General features: G+C 50.1%; 2 protein-coding genes across 4 annotated transcripts in view; one reads left to right on the plus strand and one right to left on the minus strand.

Annotated features, from left to right (window-relative positions):
* ecd (ecdysoneless homolog (Drosophila)) overlaps positions 1-1695 on the minus strand; it is a 6315-nt gene extending 4620 nt beyond the window's left edge. For both annotated transcript variants that reach the window (XM_036546428.1, XM_036546427.1), the window contains exons 1-5: positions 1541-1695; positions 947-1178; positions 605-722; positions 337-424; positions 31-209 (exon numbers count right to left, since the gene is read on the minus strand). In XM_036546428.1, coding sequence (XP_036402321.1) covers positions 31-209; positions 337-424; positions 605-722; positions 947-1151 — 590 coding nt within the window. In that variant the 5' untranslated portion in view covers positions 1152-1178; positions 1541-1695. The remainder of the gene's footprint in view (positions 1-30; positions 210-336; positions 425-604; positions 723-946; positions 1179-1540) is intronic.
* An 821-nt stretch (positions 1696-2516) lies between these two features.
* On the plus strand, positions 2517-14630 carry fam149b1 (family with sequence similarity 149 member B1). 2 transcript variants are annotated; one of them, XM_036546426.1, is made up of 16 exons: positions 2517-2703; positions 3795-3911; positions 4086-4230; positions 4959-5101; positions 5286-5402; positions 5519-5674; positions 6131-6306; positions 6684-6826; positions 7132-7200; positions 7756-7868; positions 9871-10095; positions 11669-11792; positions 12146-12271; positions 12885-12966; positions 13495-13632; positions 13851-14630. In XM_036546426.1, exons 1-16 carry the CDS (start codon positions 2636-2638, stop codon positions 13931-13933), a joined length of 2025 nt encoding a protein of 674 aa, XP_036402319.1. In that variant the 5' UTR covers positions 2517-2635; the 3' UTR covers positions 13934-14630. The 2 variants fall into 2 exon arrangements, with proteins under 2 accessions (XP_036402319.1, XP_036402318.1); XM_036546425.1 differs by lacking the exon at positions 7132-7200 and having other exon boundaries at positions 2583-2703.
* Positions 14631-15284: the final 654 nt, after the last annotated feature.

Below are 15284 nucleotides of genomic sequence, written 5' to 3' on the forward strand. Positions count from 1 at the left end.
CACCACCCACAGCACTGTGGATCCTCTTACCCTTGCAGGCGTTTCCCCACAGCGGAGCGGATCCTGGGGTGTGCCAGGCAGGCCTGTCTGTGGGAGGAGAGGAAGGCGAGCGATTGGGCCACGCTGGGGGTGACGTCACGCGGCCAGCCTGGATCTCCTGCACGGGAGGGCACAGGCAGGATGTGCAGCTCCCCCCGGTAAAGGAACACCTGACAGGGAGCAGACACGCCCACAGATCCCATTACAGCTACATCACAATCACACTTTCTAGTGTTTCAAGCACAAGTCATTCCCTGGATCTGTGAAATACTAATGCCGCTGACACACAGCGCTCACCCTGTTTTCACTGCTGTCTGGGCACAGCCACTTGGGAAGGTGATCAGCTGCTTCTATCAGGAGAAACTCACCATCATTGTCCTCAACTCTGCAACAGCATACTCACTGTGAGAAACACAAACCAGCTGGACAAGGTTTCAGTCCTCAGTTTAAAACAGGACAAGTGAACACACCTCTGATAAAGTATGATGTGTGATGCAAGAGAGCAGTTGGAATGGGAAAGTATTTCCTTCTTTGATAACCTGCTCCGTTGCTAGTGTGGCAGTACCTGGCAGCGAGCTCGGGGAAGGACTTCGTTATCTGCTGCAGGAGGTACACAATGAACCACTCGTCCTCCACGTTGTCCCCAAACTGGGTGGATCCTCTGATGTGTGCTGGCACATCACCTGCAGGCCCAACATGGCAGCAGCACTGTGAGGCTTATGAGCGCTACCCTGCAGTACTTTGGTCTCTTTCATCTATATATAAAAGGCCGCCTGGCCGGAGCTTGTAGGCACACCATAAAACACACTGTTCAATGACTCTGATGTTGAAAACAGACACATGTAAAAAAAGAAAAAGAAAAACGGAAAGAGGACATTTGGCAGGCATAAATGAGGCATTTGTTTACCTTTCTCGGGGTAGTACTTCAGGTTAAACGGCTGATTTTGCCAGATGTAATCCACAAGCAGAGGCGCGACCTTTGCCAGGATGTTCTCCACCATCAGCTCCAAAGCGTGCTCAGCCGCCCGGACCTCAGGCGGATTGGGCGGAACCAGAAACAGATGGTACCGCACTGCATCCTCCGGCACAGCGGGGCGCCTGAGGCCATCCATAGCAACCGTCGCAATACGCCCTTGTGTCTGTAACCCAAACACACGTTAAACACAATTTTACAAGTGATCACCAGCACGAAACCAAGCCAACACGACAGGCGCTAAGCGAGTAAGATAAGCGAGCTTGGTCTATACCTACGTAGCTAAACCTGCCACAGCTAGCTGTCCCACTGTTTATTCTTATTATCGATGTAAATACTTTGTCAAGCACGCGAATTCATAGCTAGTCCAACGGGTGCATACGTTGAATTCGCTTTCCGAAAGCAGGCTGGTAGCTGGCTGGTTACGGCTGGCCAGCTAACTAAGCTAGTTGAAATTCTCAGTTGAAAGCACTGAACGTGACGCTGGCAGGCGAGGTTAGTTAGCTGCCAAGCACATCGTTATCTCACCTCTCGTCCAGAAACCTATCTTTGCCAGCTAGTAAGCTAAAGCAAAATACTTCTGTACCGCTACGATTTCATGCGGGGATGAAGTCATCAGGAAATGTGTGCTCCAGTGGTCCGCTCTCTATTATCTTCCTCCAGAAAATACACGTCCAAAGAGAGCTCCCGGCTGGAAAACACGCTTTCCCCCAATTGGTTCCTAGCACACAAAAAAGGTGTTCATATAAGAATACAATATTCTATGGATCAAGTTATAATGGACACAATTGAACAATCTTTCACTGCCATATGAAAAACTCGTACTGCAGTACCCATTAAGTAAGTAGAAATACTTTCTGTTCCATCACCGGCCATAACTGTCAGAGCATTCCGCAGACTGTCTTGCATTTGTTAAATCGTGATAATGTGCTCCAACACACCTAAAGGTTCGGGATGATATAGAACCAGATTCCCCAGCCACAACTCTACAGCTTATCTGCTATTAATGTTCGCTGTTCTGTACAGCAGACGTATGTGGACGAGCTTCTTTACTGTACTCATTTTCCGGCACACTTTCAGTACAAAAACTCTGAAGGATGGGAAGCACCCTTTTTCCAATTAAAAATACATTTCCCAAGATCCATTGCCGTGAGGAGTTGCGTATCCATGACACCCTGGTTGTTGTTGTTGTGGCGCTAATCCTGTCTTGTGCTTAATGGATGTAGCTAAACATATAAAATGGTTCTTTAGCTGGATGTAGGCATTGCAGGGAATTAAAATAAATTTGTTTCTAACAGCAAAATTTAATTTAAATTAACAGCTTTGTACCTCAGTTGGTTCTGTTTTTATCGAGCCAGCTAAGTAAAATTGTGCATGCAACGCTGGCTAACTCACTAACGTGGGTTTTAGTTGAGTTTTGCCAGCAGGATCGCTAGCTGTTTGCTGGCTAGCAGGGCCTTCAGCTGGCTGCGGACAGTGCTATCTGGCAAGCCAGCAAAGTAGCAGGCAAAGCGCTACAGTGAGAGAGGGGAGAACGATGCTTTACCCCCGACGAAAGACTGGTCGGGGCCGGGTATCGGGAGCGAAGCTGATGAGGGAAGAGCCGAAAATAGCGATGTACCGATGAAAGCGGACAGCAGTAGAATGATTTCACGGTACACCAGGCGGCCAGTATCGCACAACCTAGAAATGTGAGTTTTCCTTAATCTTACTGTTAGAGCCCCGCGGTTAGTTAGCCTCCTAGTCTAATTAGCCAAACGCTTCACATAAACGCTCCGAGTTTAGCTACTGCAGCGCTATGATTTCCAGCTAGCTAGCTGGCTGGCCAACTCACCAGCCAGACAGGCTCGCTAGGCACAGTAATTATAATTAGAGTAATTACAGGCCTAGTACTTGTTTTGCCTGCTAGTTACCTATATACGTTGAACGTTCCATTGGGTTGCTGATGGTAACTAGTTAGCCATCGTTATTCCACACCTGTCCATGATGCAGCTGGCCGACTGCCGAGCTATTGGCAGGAAAATCACATTCCTCCAATGGGTAAAGCTCTGAGTGGAACTGAGGTTTGTCCCAGTTCTGAATTCCAGGATTCCAATTCCAGCGTTGATTCCAGATCCAGCGCCACTGCCATTCCACCCGGCGTCGTTTGCTGGATAACATTTCGATTCCAGCTTCCATTCTGATTCTTCCATTCTATCACCTTCCGTTCGTCGGCATGTGAGGACATTATGTGTCAGAACAAGCTGGAATGTGTCACTTACCTGGCACATTAGGATTGGTGATTATGTTTGTTATGAATATACTTTTAAAATACGCACACAGTTATGCAAGTAAGCAGCACTGAAATATTGATGTTATATTTCTGGTGATGTTTTGTTTTGTATGTTTGTTTTGTATGCCTTTCTGAATTTTATGGAATTCAGAAAGGCATATATGCAATGAACTGAGCATAAACATAAACTAAGTATAGAAACCAAATTTCCTGTAAATTTTCTGTATTCACATTGGAATATAAAGTGACCAGCACGTGATGCTTTGCACAGTGATTGGAGATGCATCATTATGGCAGAGTTTGGTTGGGATAAAGTGCCTCTTAACCCTTTTCTGTCATATAGTCCAAGGGTTTCCATATTAACAAAGTCCAAAAGCATGTGTCTAATGTATTTACTCTGTGTTGGTATTGCATTATATTATATATATTTATTTTTTGAAATCTAGAGGGCATTGTGATATTGAAAATGAATGACCTATTTAATACTAAGAGCTGTTTCCCTTTGTGGAGTCGTGGATTGTCACGAACTAGTCTAGACCATCACCCCCTTCCAGAGGAGGCCGATGATGATTACCTACCTCAGCACCTGCTTCATGACCTGCAGGAAGCGGTGTCCACCTGCAACAGGTAATTCCCACCACGTTTTCTCAGATGAGAGCAGCGTCTTGCGTGAAGTTGTCTGAACTCGATTGGCTTTTTCTAGCAGAAAGCTCAGAGCATGTGTGTATGTGTGGGTGAGAAATTCTGCTGGAAACTCCCACTCTGCATGTGTGCCTCCGTTTCTCTCCAAACTGTTTTTAGCTCGGAGGCGTCTGGAGTGTCGGAGAGGTCACGCTGCCACACGGTCACCACAGGGGGCACGGGACGGTCGTGGTCCGGGATTCACAGCTACACGGGCACCGGCATCTCCACTGAGCGTAGCTCTGTCTTCTCCTGGGGCTATGATGTAAGCGTCGCCAGCTCGCCGCCAACTACGGCAAAGCTTCACAGACGCCCGCCAGGCTGAGCAAAGTGTAAATATTTTAAATGACAGTGCAGACAGGCACAGATGAGTCTCTTTAGTAAGTAGGCTAATTACAGTGTGTCTGGATTTTTACCTACCGTAGCAGGGAATGTAAGCACTGCAGCAGGGTAAGCAGTCAGTTAAGTAGGGCACTGAAAATTGTAATGACTCAGTCCCCAAAGTCAACACAAGCTGCACTCTGAGATCAAGCACCTGGAACAGTTGAATTAATCTGCTCTCTTGTTGCTGTTGGTACAACACGATGGTGCTTTGGTGAAAAACACTTTTACTATCATTAAACAGCCTCCACAGTTGCCGTCAGCATGCAGGAGTCACGCGCTTCAGCGGGTTTAAGCGTCTCAGTCATTTTGAGCTGCAGATGTGCATCTAGTCTCAGCTTCAGTCCTCACAGTCCATCAGCATTCTTTTTTTCAAATCCAACAAAAAACCTAATGATTTATTTACAAACAGCTCTGCCCCCAGATTGCCCTTAAAAATCTAGCACGACGGGGCTGGTGGGAGCTGCTGATGGAGCCAGCCTGGGGTGCAGCAGGCTGCTGGTGACTGCGGAATGCTGGGAAATACACAGTGCTGCGGTGGGAGTGTGTCTGTGGGGTGGGGTGGGGCGGGGCAGGGTGGGCGGGGCTCTAACTCCTCCGCTCCCCTTGCAGGAGTTTGACAAGGCGGCGTCGCGGCAGGTGCAGCAGATGTTTGAGGAGATCGAGGAGGAGCTGTACGAGGGGCGGGGGGGTACACAGCTGCAGGGTCTGCAGGAGGAGTGTCAGCAGTGGGCGTCCCGCTTCCCGCACCTGCGGTACGTCCCCCAAATCTCCGCCGATCCGACTCCAGACGTCCGCATGTGCCTCTCAAACACGTCGAGACTGGGACGGCCTCTGTGCTCTTACACTGCCGGTTTTAATGATTGCTTGGTGTGATTGTGCAGCTGCAGAATGATCAGCTCTGCGGCTGCTGCTCACCTCTCTGCTGCTCACTCTCAGGGTTCTGGGCTCCCAGCTGCTCCCTCCCTCTGATGAGGGCTTCCAGTGGTTCGCCATCAGCAGCAAGGTGACAGCCACCCACATAACCAGGGACAGCAGGGACAAGCCGAGCGCAGAGTGAGTGCTGCTCTCTCTCAGAAGGTGCACTCAGAGAGGTGCACAGCTTGCTGTAAGTGCCCCTGGTGTCCTGTGGCTGCTGTATCCGGGTGTGTTTGTGTCTGTACTCCTGACAGGTTAACTGTGCAGGGCCGGAAGGCGGTGTTGTCCAAGCCATACGCAGAGGGCGATCACTCGGCCATGCCCAGCGACGCCCGCAGCGAGGACACGCCCAGGGTGCTGGAGGCTGAAGGCCTGATGGAGGAGTACCTCGCCTTTGACTGCCGGGACCTGTGAGTGCTCCTGTCTGTGCTCACCCCTACACTCCGCACCTAACTCTAACCCTAACCCTGCCGGGACCTGTGAGTGCTTCTCTCTGTGCCAACCCCTACACTCCGCACCTAACTCTAACCCCAACCCTGCCGGGACCTGTGAGCGCTTCTCTCTGTGCTCACACTCTCATTCTGCACATGCTGGCAGGCCTGGGATTGGCTTTTCTTGTCTGCATTACATTACATGCATTTAACAGACACTCTTATCCAGAGCGACTTCCAGCACAAAAGAACAGAAGTGCATCCATTCAAGTTGAATGAGAAACAGTGTGAGACCAGGCTAATAACACTGTGTACGTGTTTGAATGCGCGTGTGTATATATCTTCACATACCTCTGTGTATGTACGTATACATTTGTATATGTACGTATCTGCAGGTGTGTGTATATGTGCATATGTGTGTGTGTGTCTGCGCAGGGATGAAGAGAGGGAGAGCTCTCGGGCAGTGCAACGCCGGCTCTGTCTGCCCCCGGTCTCTCCGTACCGCTGCCGACGGCAGGCCGTTCTGGACCTGCTGTTCGACGACGTTTGGCACGAGCTGGTGGGCTGGATGGAGGAGCTGGTGCGCAGACACTGGGAGGGGGGAGCCTCAGGTACGGAGAACACCAGGGGACAAAAAGAACAGAGGACTTTGAGATGCACCCTGTTTGTGCAGTAGCAGATGTGCCAGTGTGGAGCAGGGGGCTCCTTCCCAGGGGGCTGCAGGACTGGAACACTGGCTGCATTGTACTAAAGGCGCATGGCTGGAATTTCTGCATAAATGGTTAATGTGTAAAATGTAAGCTGTGTAAGGTCTTCAGTGCCGGTCTGCTAAGCAAATACAAAACCCTAAACACGATAATGCAATAGTAGGGAAATACGAACTTTAATGTATTGTGTGACCCGGAGTAATGCAGTTAACACTAGCATTGCTATAAAAGTCTGCGGGGGGTGAGACGGTCAGGGTCAGACCGCTGTTTCTGCTGTGCAGATGAGGAGAAGCACGCAGCAGCCCTCAGCCCGGCTCACCCTGACGCTCAGAGCCCCTTCCTGCTGCTGTCCGCCGTGCCCACCGTGCTGCCCAGGCTGGGCCAGGCCAGGGGCCCCTCGCTGCCCGCCAGCCTGCAGCCGCAGGTCAGTACCCCGACCGGAGCGTCAGATTCCAGTGCGGATTTCTGTCCTCTTCAGATGTTAGGCCTGGGTCACACTCTGCAGGCGATACTCTTCAGTATCACAGAGATCGTTGCAGTTAATGCTGTTCTTACTGCTGTCTGTGTTTCTTCTCTCTCTGCTTCTCCAGGAGTATTGATTCATTAACTTTTCCTTCTTCCTTTTTTCCTTCTCTTCTCCTCTCTCTCGTCCCGTGGTCTCCTCCACACCCATCTGACTGCTGTCCTTGTTCGTCTTCCTCTCCCTTGTTCCTTGTCTTGTTTCCAAAGAGTGCAAAGTCAAGGGGCTCAAAGCACAAGTCCAGGCGGAAATCCAAAAAGCAGAGAAAGCCTTCCACTGTATGTAACAGTGGGCTGGAGAAGGGCTGCTGGGGATGTCAGAGGAATGGCTGCTGCTGGCATGCGATGCGGCCGTAGACAGGAAGTGCCTGTGCTTGTGCCTGATGAATAACGCTCAGCATACACCCTGTTAACAGGAATGCTTTATTCTGGCCATGCAAGCCTTTTTTTCTTTTTTTATCAAATAAGTAAAACATGGAATGCTTTCACTTTTTCAGATTTTGCACTAATTTAAAAGTTAATGGCCTTTTTAATGCCCAGTGAGGGATCTGGGTGCGTTTTCTCAGCTGAAAACAGCCGAATGATCCACATACTGACAGGAAATGAGCACAAGCACTGTGGCCGCAGAGGCTGGTCTGCAGGTTTCCTGGACTCACTGGTGCTGTCAGTCATACTGTCCCGCCTGATCGAGCTGGGGGGCAGTAGCGTCTCTATACCTCTGACTGATTAATGACGTTAAGGCCTCAGCTGCAGTGAAGCACAGTGCAGTAGTAGTCTGCTGAGATGGGGTCCCTGCTGAGCCGACTGACCCCCCCTCCCCCCTCTCTGTCTCAGTCCAGCCGAGGCCCGCTGGGGGCAGCGGGCACGCACCACAACCTCAACGACCTCATCGTCATCCACGGCATCCCCCTGCAGCAGAGGAACCTGGGAGTCCTGGACAAAGCGCAGTATGAGCTTTCTGAGACCCGTTATTTAAATGTTTTATTATTGTTCCTGTTAGGAGTGGTAATAATGGTCTGATTTGTGTAAGTTTTGTTAAAGCAGCTCACCCCAGCACTAGGAACAGAATGAGACTGAGAGATAGTGAGAGATAGTGAGAGATAGTGAGAGGTGGTGAGAGGTGGTAAGAGGTGGTGAGAGACGGTGAGAGATGGTGAGAGATGGTGAGGTGGTGAGGGATGGTGAGAGATGGTGAGAGGTGGTGAGGGATGGTGAGAGATGGTGAGAGATAGTAAGCGATGGTGAGAAATGGTGAGAGATGGTGAGAGATGGTGAGAGGTGGTGAGAGACAGTGAGAGGTGGTGAGAGATGGTGAGAGATGGTGAGCGATAGTAAGCGATGGTAAGCGATGGTGAGAGATAGTGAGAGATAGTGAGAGATAGTAAGCGATGGTTAGAGATAGTGAGAGATAGTAAGCGATGGTGAGAGATAGTTAGAGATGGTGAGAGATAGTTAGAGATAGTGAGAGAGTAAGCGATGGTGAGAGATAGTGAGAGGTGGTGAGAGGTGGTGAGAGGTGGTGAGAGACGATGAGAGATTGTGAGAGATGGTGAGAGATAGTAAGCGATGGTGAGAGATTGTGAGAGATAGTAAGCGATGGTGAGAGATAGTGAGAGGTGGTGAGAGATAGTAAGCGATGGTGAGAGATGGTGAGAGGTGGTGAGAGGTGGTGAGAGGTGGTGAGAGATGGTGAGAGACGGTGAGCGATAGTAAGCGATGGTGAGAGATAATGAGAGATAGTAAGCGATGGTGAGAGATAGTAAGTGATGGTGAGAGATAGTAAGCGATGGTGAGAGATAGTGAGAGATAGTAAGCGATGGTGAGAGATAGTGAGAGATGGTGAGAGATAGTAAGCGATGGTAAGCGATGGTGAGAGATAGTGAGAGATAGTAAGCGATGGTTAGAGATAGTGAGAGATAGTAAGCGATGGTGAGAGATAGTTAGAGATGGTGAGAGATAGTTAGAGATAGTGAGAGAGTAAGCGATGGTGAGAGATAGTGAGAGGTGGTGAGAGGTGGTGAGAGGTGGTGAGAGACGATGAGAGATTGTGAGAGATGGTGAGAGATAGTAAGCGATGGTGAGAGATTGTGAGAGATAGTAAGCGATGGTGAGAGATAGTGAGAGGTGGTGAGAGATAGTAAGCGATGGTGAGAGATGGTGAGAGGTGGTGAGAGGTGGTGAGAGGTGGTGAGAGATGGTGAGAGACGGTGAGCGATAGTAAGCGATGGTGAGAGATAGTAAGCGATGGTGAGAGATAGTAAGTGATGGTGAGAGATAGTAAGCGATGGTGAGAGATAGTGAGAGATAGTAAGCGATGGTGAGAGATAGTGAGAGATGGTGAGAGATAGTAAGCGATGGTAAGCGATGGTGAGAGATAGTGAGAGATAGTAAGCGATGGTTAGAGATAGTGAGAGATAGTAAGCGATGGTGAGAGATAGTTAGAGATGGTGAGAGATAGTTAGAGATAGTGAGAGAGTAAGCGATGGTGAGAGATAGTGAGAGATAGTGAGAGGTGGTGAGAGGTGGTGAGAGGTGGTGAGAGACGATGAGAGATTGTGAGAGATGGTGAGAGATAGTAAGCGATGGTGAGAGATTGTGAGAGATAGTAAGCGATGGTGAGAGATAGTGAGAGGTGGTGAGAGATAGTAAGCGATGGTGAGAGATGGTGAGAGGTGGTGAGAGGTGGTGAGAGATGGTGAGAGACGGTGAGCGATAGTAAGCGATGGTGAGAGATAGTAAGCGATGGTGAGAGATAGTAAGCGATGGTGAGAGATAGTGAGAGATAGTAAGCGATGGTGAGAGATAGTGAGAGATGGTGAGAGATAGTAAGCGATGGTGAGAGATAGTGAGAGATAGTGAGAGATAGTAAGCGATGGTGAGAGATAGTGAGAGATAGTAAGCGATGGTGAGTTTTGTCTGTCCTTCCGTTGTCTCCTTCCCTCCTGAAAGGGAAGCTGAAGAGAGGCCGTCCCACTGCCCGGGGTCAAGTGTCATCTCCTCCAGCAAGCCTCGCCCCCGTCGGGCTCTGGAACAGAGCTCCTCTTCGCTGTCGCGGCCCCCCCAGTCTGCACGGCGCCGAAACCCGCCCCCCCGCACCCTCCTGCCCCTGGTGCCCAGCCCCGCCCAGTCCAGCACGGCCAGCTCCATGGACGAGATCATCCGAGGCACTCGCCTGTAAGCTGCAGCAGCCTGCCTCACTCTGCCTCACTGAAGCCTCTCTCTGCCTCACTGAAGCCTCACTCTGCCTCACTGAAGCCTCTCTCTGCCTCACTCTGCCTCACTGAACCCTCTCTCTGCCTCACTCTGCCTCACTGAAGCCTCTCTCTGCCTCACTCTGCCTCACTGAACCCTCTCTCTGCCTCACTCTGCCTCTCTCCGCCTCACTCTGCCTCTCTCTGCCTCACTCTGCCTCACTGAACCCTCTCTCTGCCTCACTCTGCCTTTCTCTGCCTCACTCTGCCTTTCTCTGCCTCACTGAAGCCTCTCTCTGCCTCACTGAGACCTCTCTCTGCCTCACTCTGCCTTTCTCAGCCTCTGTCTGCCTCACTGAGGCCTCTCTTACTCACTGAAACCTCTCTCTCACTTGCTGAAGTTTGTGTCAGATTTAGCAGCTGAGTGAAGCTCTTTGAAAACGCCGCCTTTGAATTTGTGCCCCATGGCAGCAGTGATTAGTGAAACGAGGAGAGCGAATGCATGGAGAAAGTGTTAAAATGAAAGAAGGCATGAGGACGACCTCAGTGTGAGCTGCATTACAGAGAGCCGTGGTGCGGAGCAGGAGCGGCGGCCTCGGGTCCTCTGCAGCCACATGGTGCCTGTTTTAGTCGAGATTTAAAGTACCAGCTGTTTACATGAGGGACATCAGGTTCACTGGCCCTGTATCCCTTATATAAAAGTGCACTGAGACTGTTATTAATCTTTTTTATATTTGCATATTATATTTGCAATCAACGGCAAAAAGAATGATTCCCCCCGAAGTGCCACTTTCAATGGGTCAGAGTTGCTTAACCCTTTCGCACGTAACTTATTTTATGCTATGTAGCGCATGTGTTATGTTACATGGTTCATTATGTTTTCATTAGCGTTATTAAGCTTCTCATACTTTTCACCACCGCATCTGCTATACTTTTTAATATTAAATCGCTGTTTCCTCAAAGCTAACATTAGCTAGAATTTTTCCAATCTGTTGTTCTAATCACACCGGTGTGACCGTACAAGCTAAACAGCTAATCACACTGGTGTGACCATACACGCTAAACAGCTAATCACACCGGTGTGACCGTACACACCAAAGGGTTAAAACCTTGTACCTAGTATATGGTGGAACACCAAGGTATTTGTTTGGTCAGTGCTTAATCGTTCTCTGTGGATGGTAATAACCTTCAGGCCAGAGTTAGATCTAGGCTTGACTTTCTGTTTTGAACAAAGTCTCCTTTACCTGGTTCACAAAACAAACCTGAGTGCCAATGACTTTTCCCTATGTATTAGCCTAAGGAGTTGTTGTTTACAGATTCACCTCTAGGGGTGCTGTCGAAAGACTTATTGTTCTTGCCACTATGCAGTGGGGTGTGTATCTGGTGCTTGTCACAGTGCTCAGCACTGTACCCTATGCCCTAACCGCACATTTTTGCATACAGCACAGCAAACACACCGGTTTTGGTTATTTATAAACAGTGTGGCAGTGTAGGCAGCTAGTGTTGCTGGCAGTGTGTAGCGCCCCCTGTGGGTCTGACTGTGCCACTGCTTCCAGGCCGACGGCGAGTGACCGCCTTGCTTCCCCTCCGATGCCTCTGAGCCGAAACACCCTCCTGCCCCCTATCGCAGCGGGAGACATGGAGCCGAACCCTGCAGGCCTGTACCCTCGAGCAGCACAGGTACATACACACACACACGCACGCACGCACATACATACACACACACACATACATGCACGCACGCACATACACACACATGCTCACAGACGCTGTCTGACAGGAGTGCCGCAGTGTTGATGTGTCTCACTGATACCGTCGATTGTGTGTATGTGTATGTGTGTGTGTGTCTGTGTATGTGTATGTGTGTGTGTCTGTCTGTATGTGTATGGTGGGTGTGTATGGTGTGTGTGTGTGTCTGTATGTGTATGGTGTGTGTGTGTGGTGTGTGTGTGTGTGTCTGTATGTGTATGTATGTGTGTATGGCGTATGTGTGTGTGTATGGTGTGTGTGTGTGTGTGTGTGTGTGTGGACAGCGGCAGAGAGGCTCCTCCAGCAGGGCTCACAGTGCTGTGGCGGATGAGGCGGGTTCTCTGCTGCCCCGGGACAGACTGCACCTGCTGGACGTCTTCTCCCGTCCCAACACCACCCACACCTTCCGGGTAAGAACCCTAACCACTAACCCTGACCCCCTAACCCTAACTCAACACCACCCACACCTTCCGGGTAAGACCCAACTCAGTGTGGAGAGAGTGTAGCTCACAGAGGGAAACACAGCACAGCACAGTGTGGAGAGAGAGTGTAGCTAACAGAGGGGAACAGCACAGTGTGGAGAGAGAGTGTAGCTCACAGAGGGAAACACAGCACAGTGTGGAGAGAGAGTGTAGCTCACAGAGGGAAACAGCACAGCACAGTGTGGAGAGAGAGTGTAGCTCACAGAGGGAAACACAGCACAGCACAGTGTGGAGAGAGAGTGTAGCTCACAGAGGGAAACACAGCACAGTGTGGAGAGAGAGTGTAGCTCACAGAGGGAAACAGCACAGCACAGTGTGGAGAGAGAGTGTAGCTCACAGAGGGAAACAGCACAGCACAGCACTCTTTCACAGGACATAGCTCTTTTCCTCCCTAAATGCAGAGGCTGAATGCGGTGTGTGTGTGTGCAGGTTAGCAGCGTCCCTCAGCTGATTGTAATGCCACATTTAAAGATGGAGGTGATATGTTTATGTGACACTGTGCTGGTGGAGCAGCTGTAAAGCGTGTGATTGGCTGTTTCAGTCCGACACGCCGTACCGCCGATCCCTCACCGTGCTGGACAGCATCGGGCCGGGCCGTCCCGGGCGGGCGTCTGTGGGCACAGGTGGGTACAGAAACACACAGGGCTCATTTCAGCAAATCTCTGACTGGACTTCTGTGTTTGTAATGCAGGAATTAAACACCATTAGTTTTCACAGCTTAAGTCAGGGCTGTACAGCCAGCTTCCCAGCAGCCAAATGTGGCCGGGCGTGACCTTCCTGCATGCATAAAAAAATGCCAACTATGCAAATCTCCACTATAATATTATTTTATGTCCAGAGCATCTGGCACCGTGATTCAGTGTAATTAGTTTTTTTCTCTTGTTAATGTGCAGTTACTCCTGTTAGTTAAGCTTCCTAATTAATACTGATGGGGGACCTGAAGTATTTGTTTGTCCAATCCTGTTTAATTTGTTTGATAAGCACTTACCTGTTCTAAGCTGATTATTTACCAGCTGTTAAACAGAGAGCAGGTAATGAGATGCTTTTTTCTGAACCTGCCGGCTCCATTTTGTAAGAAACCAGGCTGGAATGTGCTGCGGCCGATTCTCTGGAGGAAGGCTAATGCTCTGGTGCCTGCTCTCCCCCTGCAGACTCTCTGGGCATCGGGGTGACGGGCATCAGCCTGGGCATAAGCAGCTCCTCCTTCCTGGACTCGTTCACCCACCACACGCTCGCCCACTCGCCCATCGAGGATGAGGAGGAGCCTGACGCACAGGCTCCGCCCCCAGGTCAGTGGTAGCCAATAGAGCCAGGCTGTGTTCCTCCTCATTTGCAGAAGGCTAGAATGTGATCTACAGTTATTTGTTTCTGGGGAAGAGATGGTCGCCTCAGGACACCAATGAGAAAGTAATTATATTTAATGAGGATATGTATATTTGATGAGTGTTTGATGAATATGTATGCAGAGGAAAGAGCCGCATGTCCCTGTGGTGTCTGTTCCCCGCAGCGCTGCTGGTGCCCCTGTCTGTCCCACCTCGATCCCTCAGCAGGGGCGGCCTCACGTCCCGCAGCAGCCGACCGGGGCTGTAGCCCCCCCCCAACCCCCCCGAAACAGAGAACCTCACACCCAGCACGGCAGGACGCCTCCGCGCTCGGCCGTGAGCGGGGCCCCCCAGTGCCCGCACTTTGTACTGCAGCTCTTTTATACCGCGACTGTTTGGCGATGTATTTATTTTTCTAGAGCCCTATTTTTGTACGTTGAACTTCAGCTTAACTGGCTGCCAAAGACAGGAAACTGTCTGCACACGTCAGCACCTGCTCCTCCACGCTGAGCGGTCCTCACCTGCAGGAATCCAAACGAGGGAACAAGCCACCACACACACCTGCACACCTCACCACACCCTGCGGTTCCCACAGAAACCTCCAGTCCTGCGTTCAGGAAACCAGCGCAGGTAGCACACCTTTACGGCAAAATGAGCGAACCAAACGGCACGCAGAACGCGAAAGGCTTTCTTTCCCAGCAGGCTCCTGTGCTGACTCTCTGTCCCCTCATGTGAGAAGGACACTGTGCTGAGTCTCTGTCCCCTCATGTGAGCGGGACACTGTGCTGAGTCTCTGTCCCCTCGTGTGAGCGGGACACTGTGGATGTGCTGGTATAGCCCTCCTGCGATATGCCCCACACACAGGGAACAGTGGGTATCATTTCTAATAATAAACAATCACTGTAGTCAGCGGGCTGAATTAGGCTGACATGAACCCCTGCTCCCACTGAAGAGTCTCCCTTCTCTTACGCCCTTCTCTTATTTTGTAAAAACAAATAAAGAAATGTGCATAAACATTACTGTGTTAATGAAGCTTTTTTATTTAATGGGCCCAAGTTACAGATGGCAGATAAAACAATGAAATACAAAAAAAGAAACAAATGCATTAAGTGCGATACAACAGATGGAGGGAAAAGGCTTAAAGGGTTCTGGGATATACTTCAGAGAATAAACTCTCTCCCTGACGCTGCTGCTGTGCTGAGCCTCCCTGGGGCCTTCCCCTGTGTAACAGCCACACGCCCACTCAGACAGGCCAAATGAGTGTAGAGCAGAACCACATATCTGCACACAAATGAAAAGGGTTGCACAAAATGTAATTAAGCTACTTTTACGTAAAAGGTTCTGAACATTCTCCACTTCTGAAATGAAGTGCAGGTCAGGGCAGGAGTGTGATGTAGTGGTGAGGAGCTGGGCTTGTAATCAAAAGGTTGCTGGTCACTGCTGCTGTACCCTTGGGCAAGGTACTTAACCCACAATTGCCTCAGTAAATATCCAGCTGTATAAATGGGTACAATTGTGACCTGTGTCGGTTGCTCTGGGTAAGAGTGTCTGCTAAATGACAGTAATGTAATAAAGTCCCCTCCCCTGCCTCCTCGCCTGTGTTCACTGCGTGAGATGTG

This window comes from Megalops cyprinoides, chromosome 15, assembly GCF_013368585.1.
Source record: "Megalops cyprinoides isolate fMegCyp1 chromosome 15, fMegCyp1.pri, whole genome shotgun sequence".
Classification (NCBI taxonomy): Eukaryota; Metazoa; Chordata; class Actinopteri; order Elopiformes; family Megalopidae; genus Megalops; species Megalops cyprinoides.

Coding starts and splice junctions, on each gene's coding strand:
- fam149b1 (XM_036546426.1), top strand. CDS start 2,636: ATGAAAGCGGACAGCAGTAGAATGATTTCACGGTACACCAGGCGGCCA. Junction 3,912..4,085: donor GCGGTGTCCACCTGCAACAG/GTAATTCCCACC, acceptor AACTGTTTTTAG/CTCGGAGGCGTCTGGAGTGT. Junction 13,633..13,850: donor CGCACAGGCTCCGCCCCCAG/GTCAGTGGTAGC, acceptor TGTTCCCCGCAG/CGCTGCTGGTGCCCCTGTCT.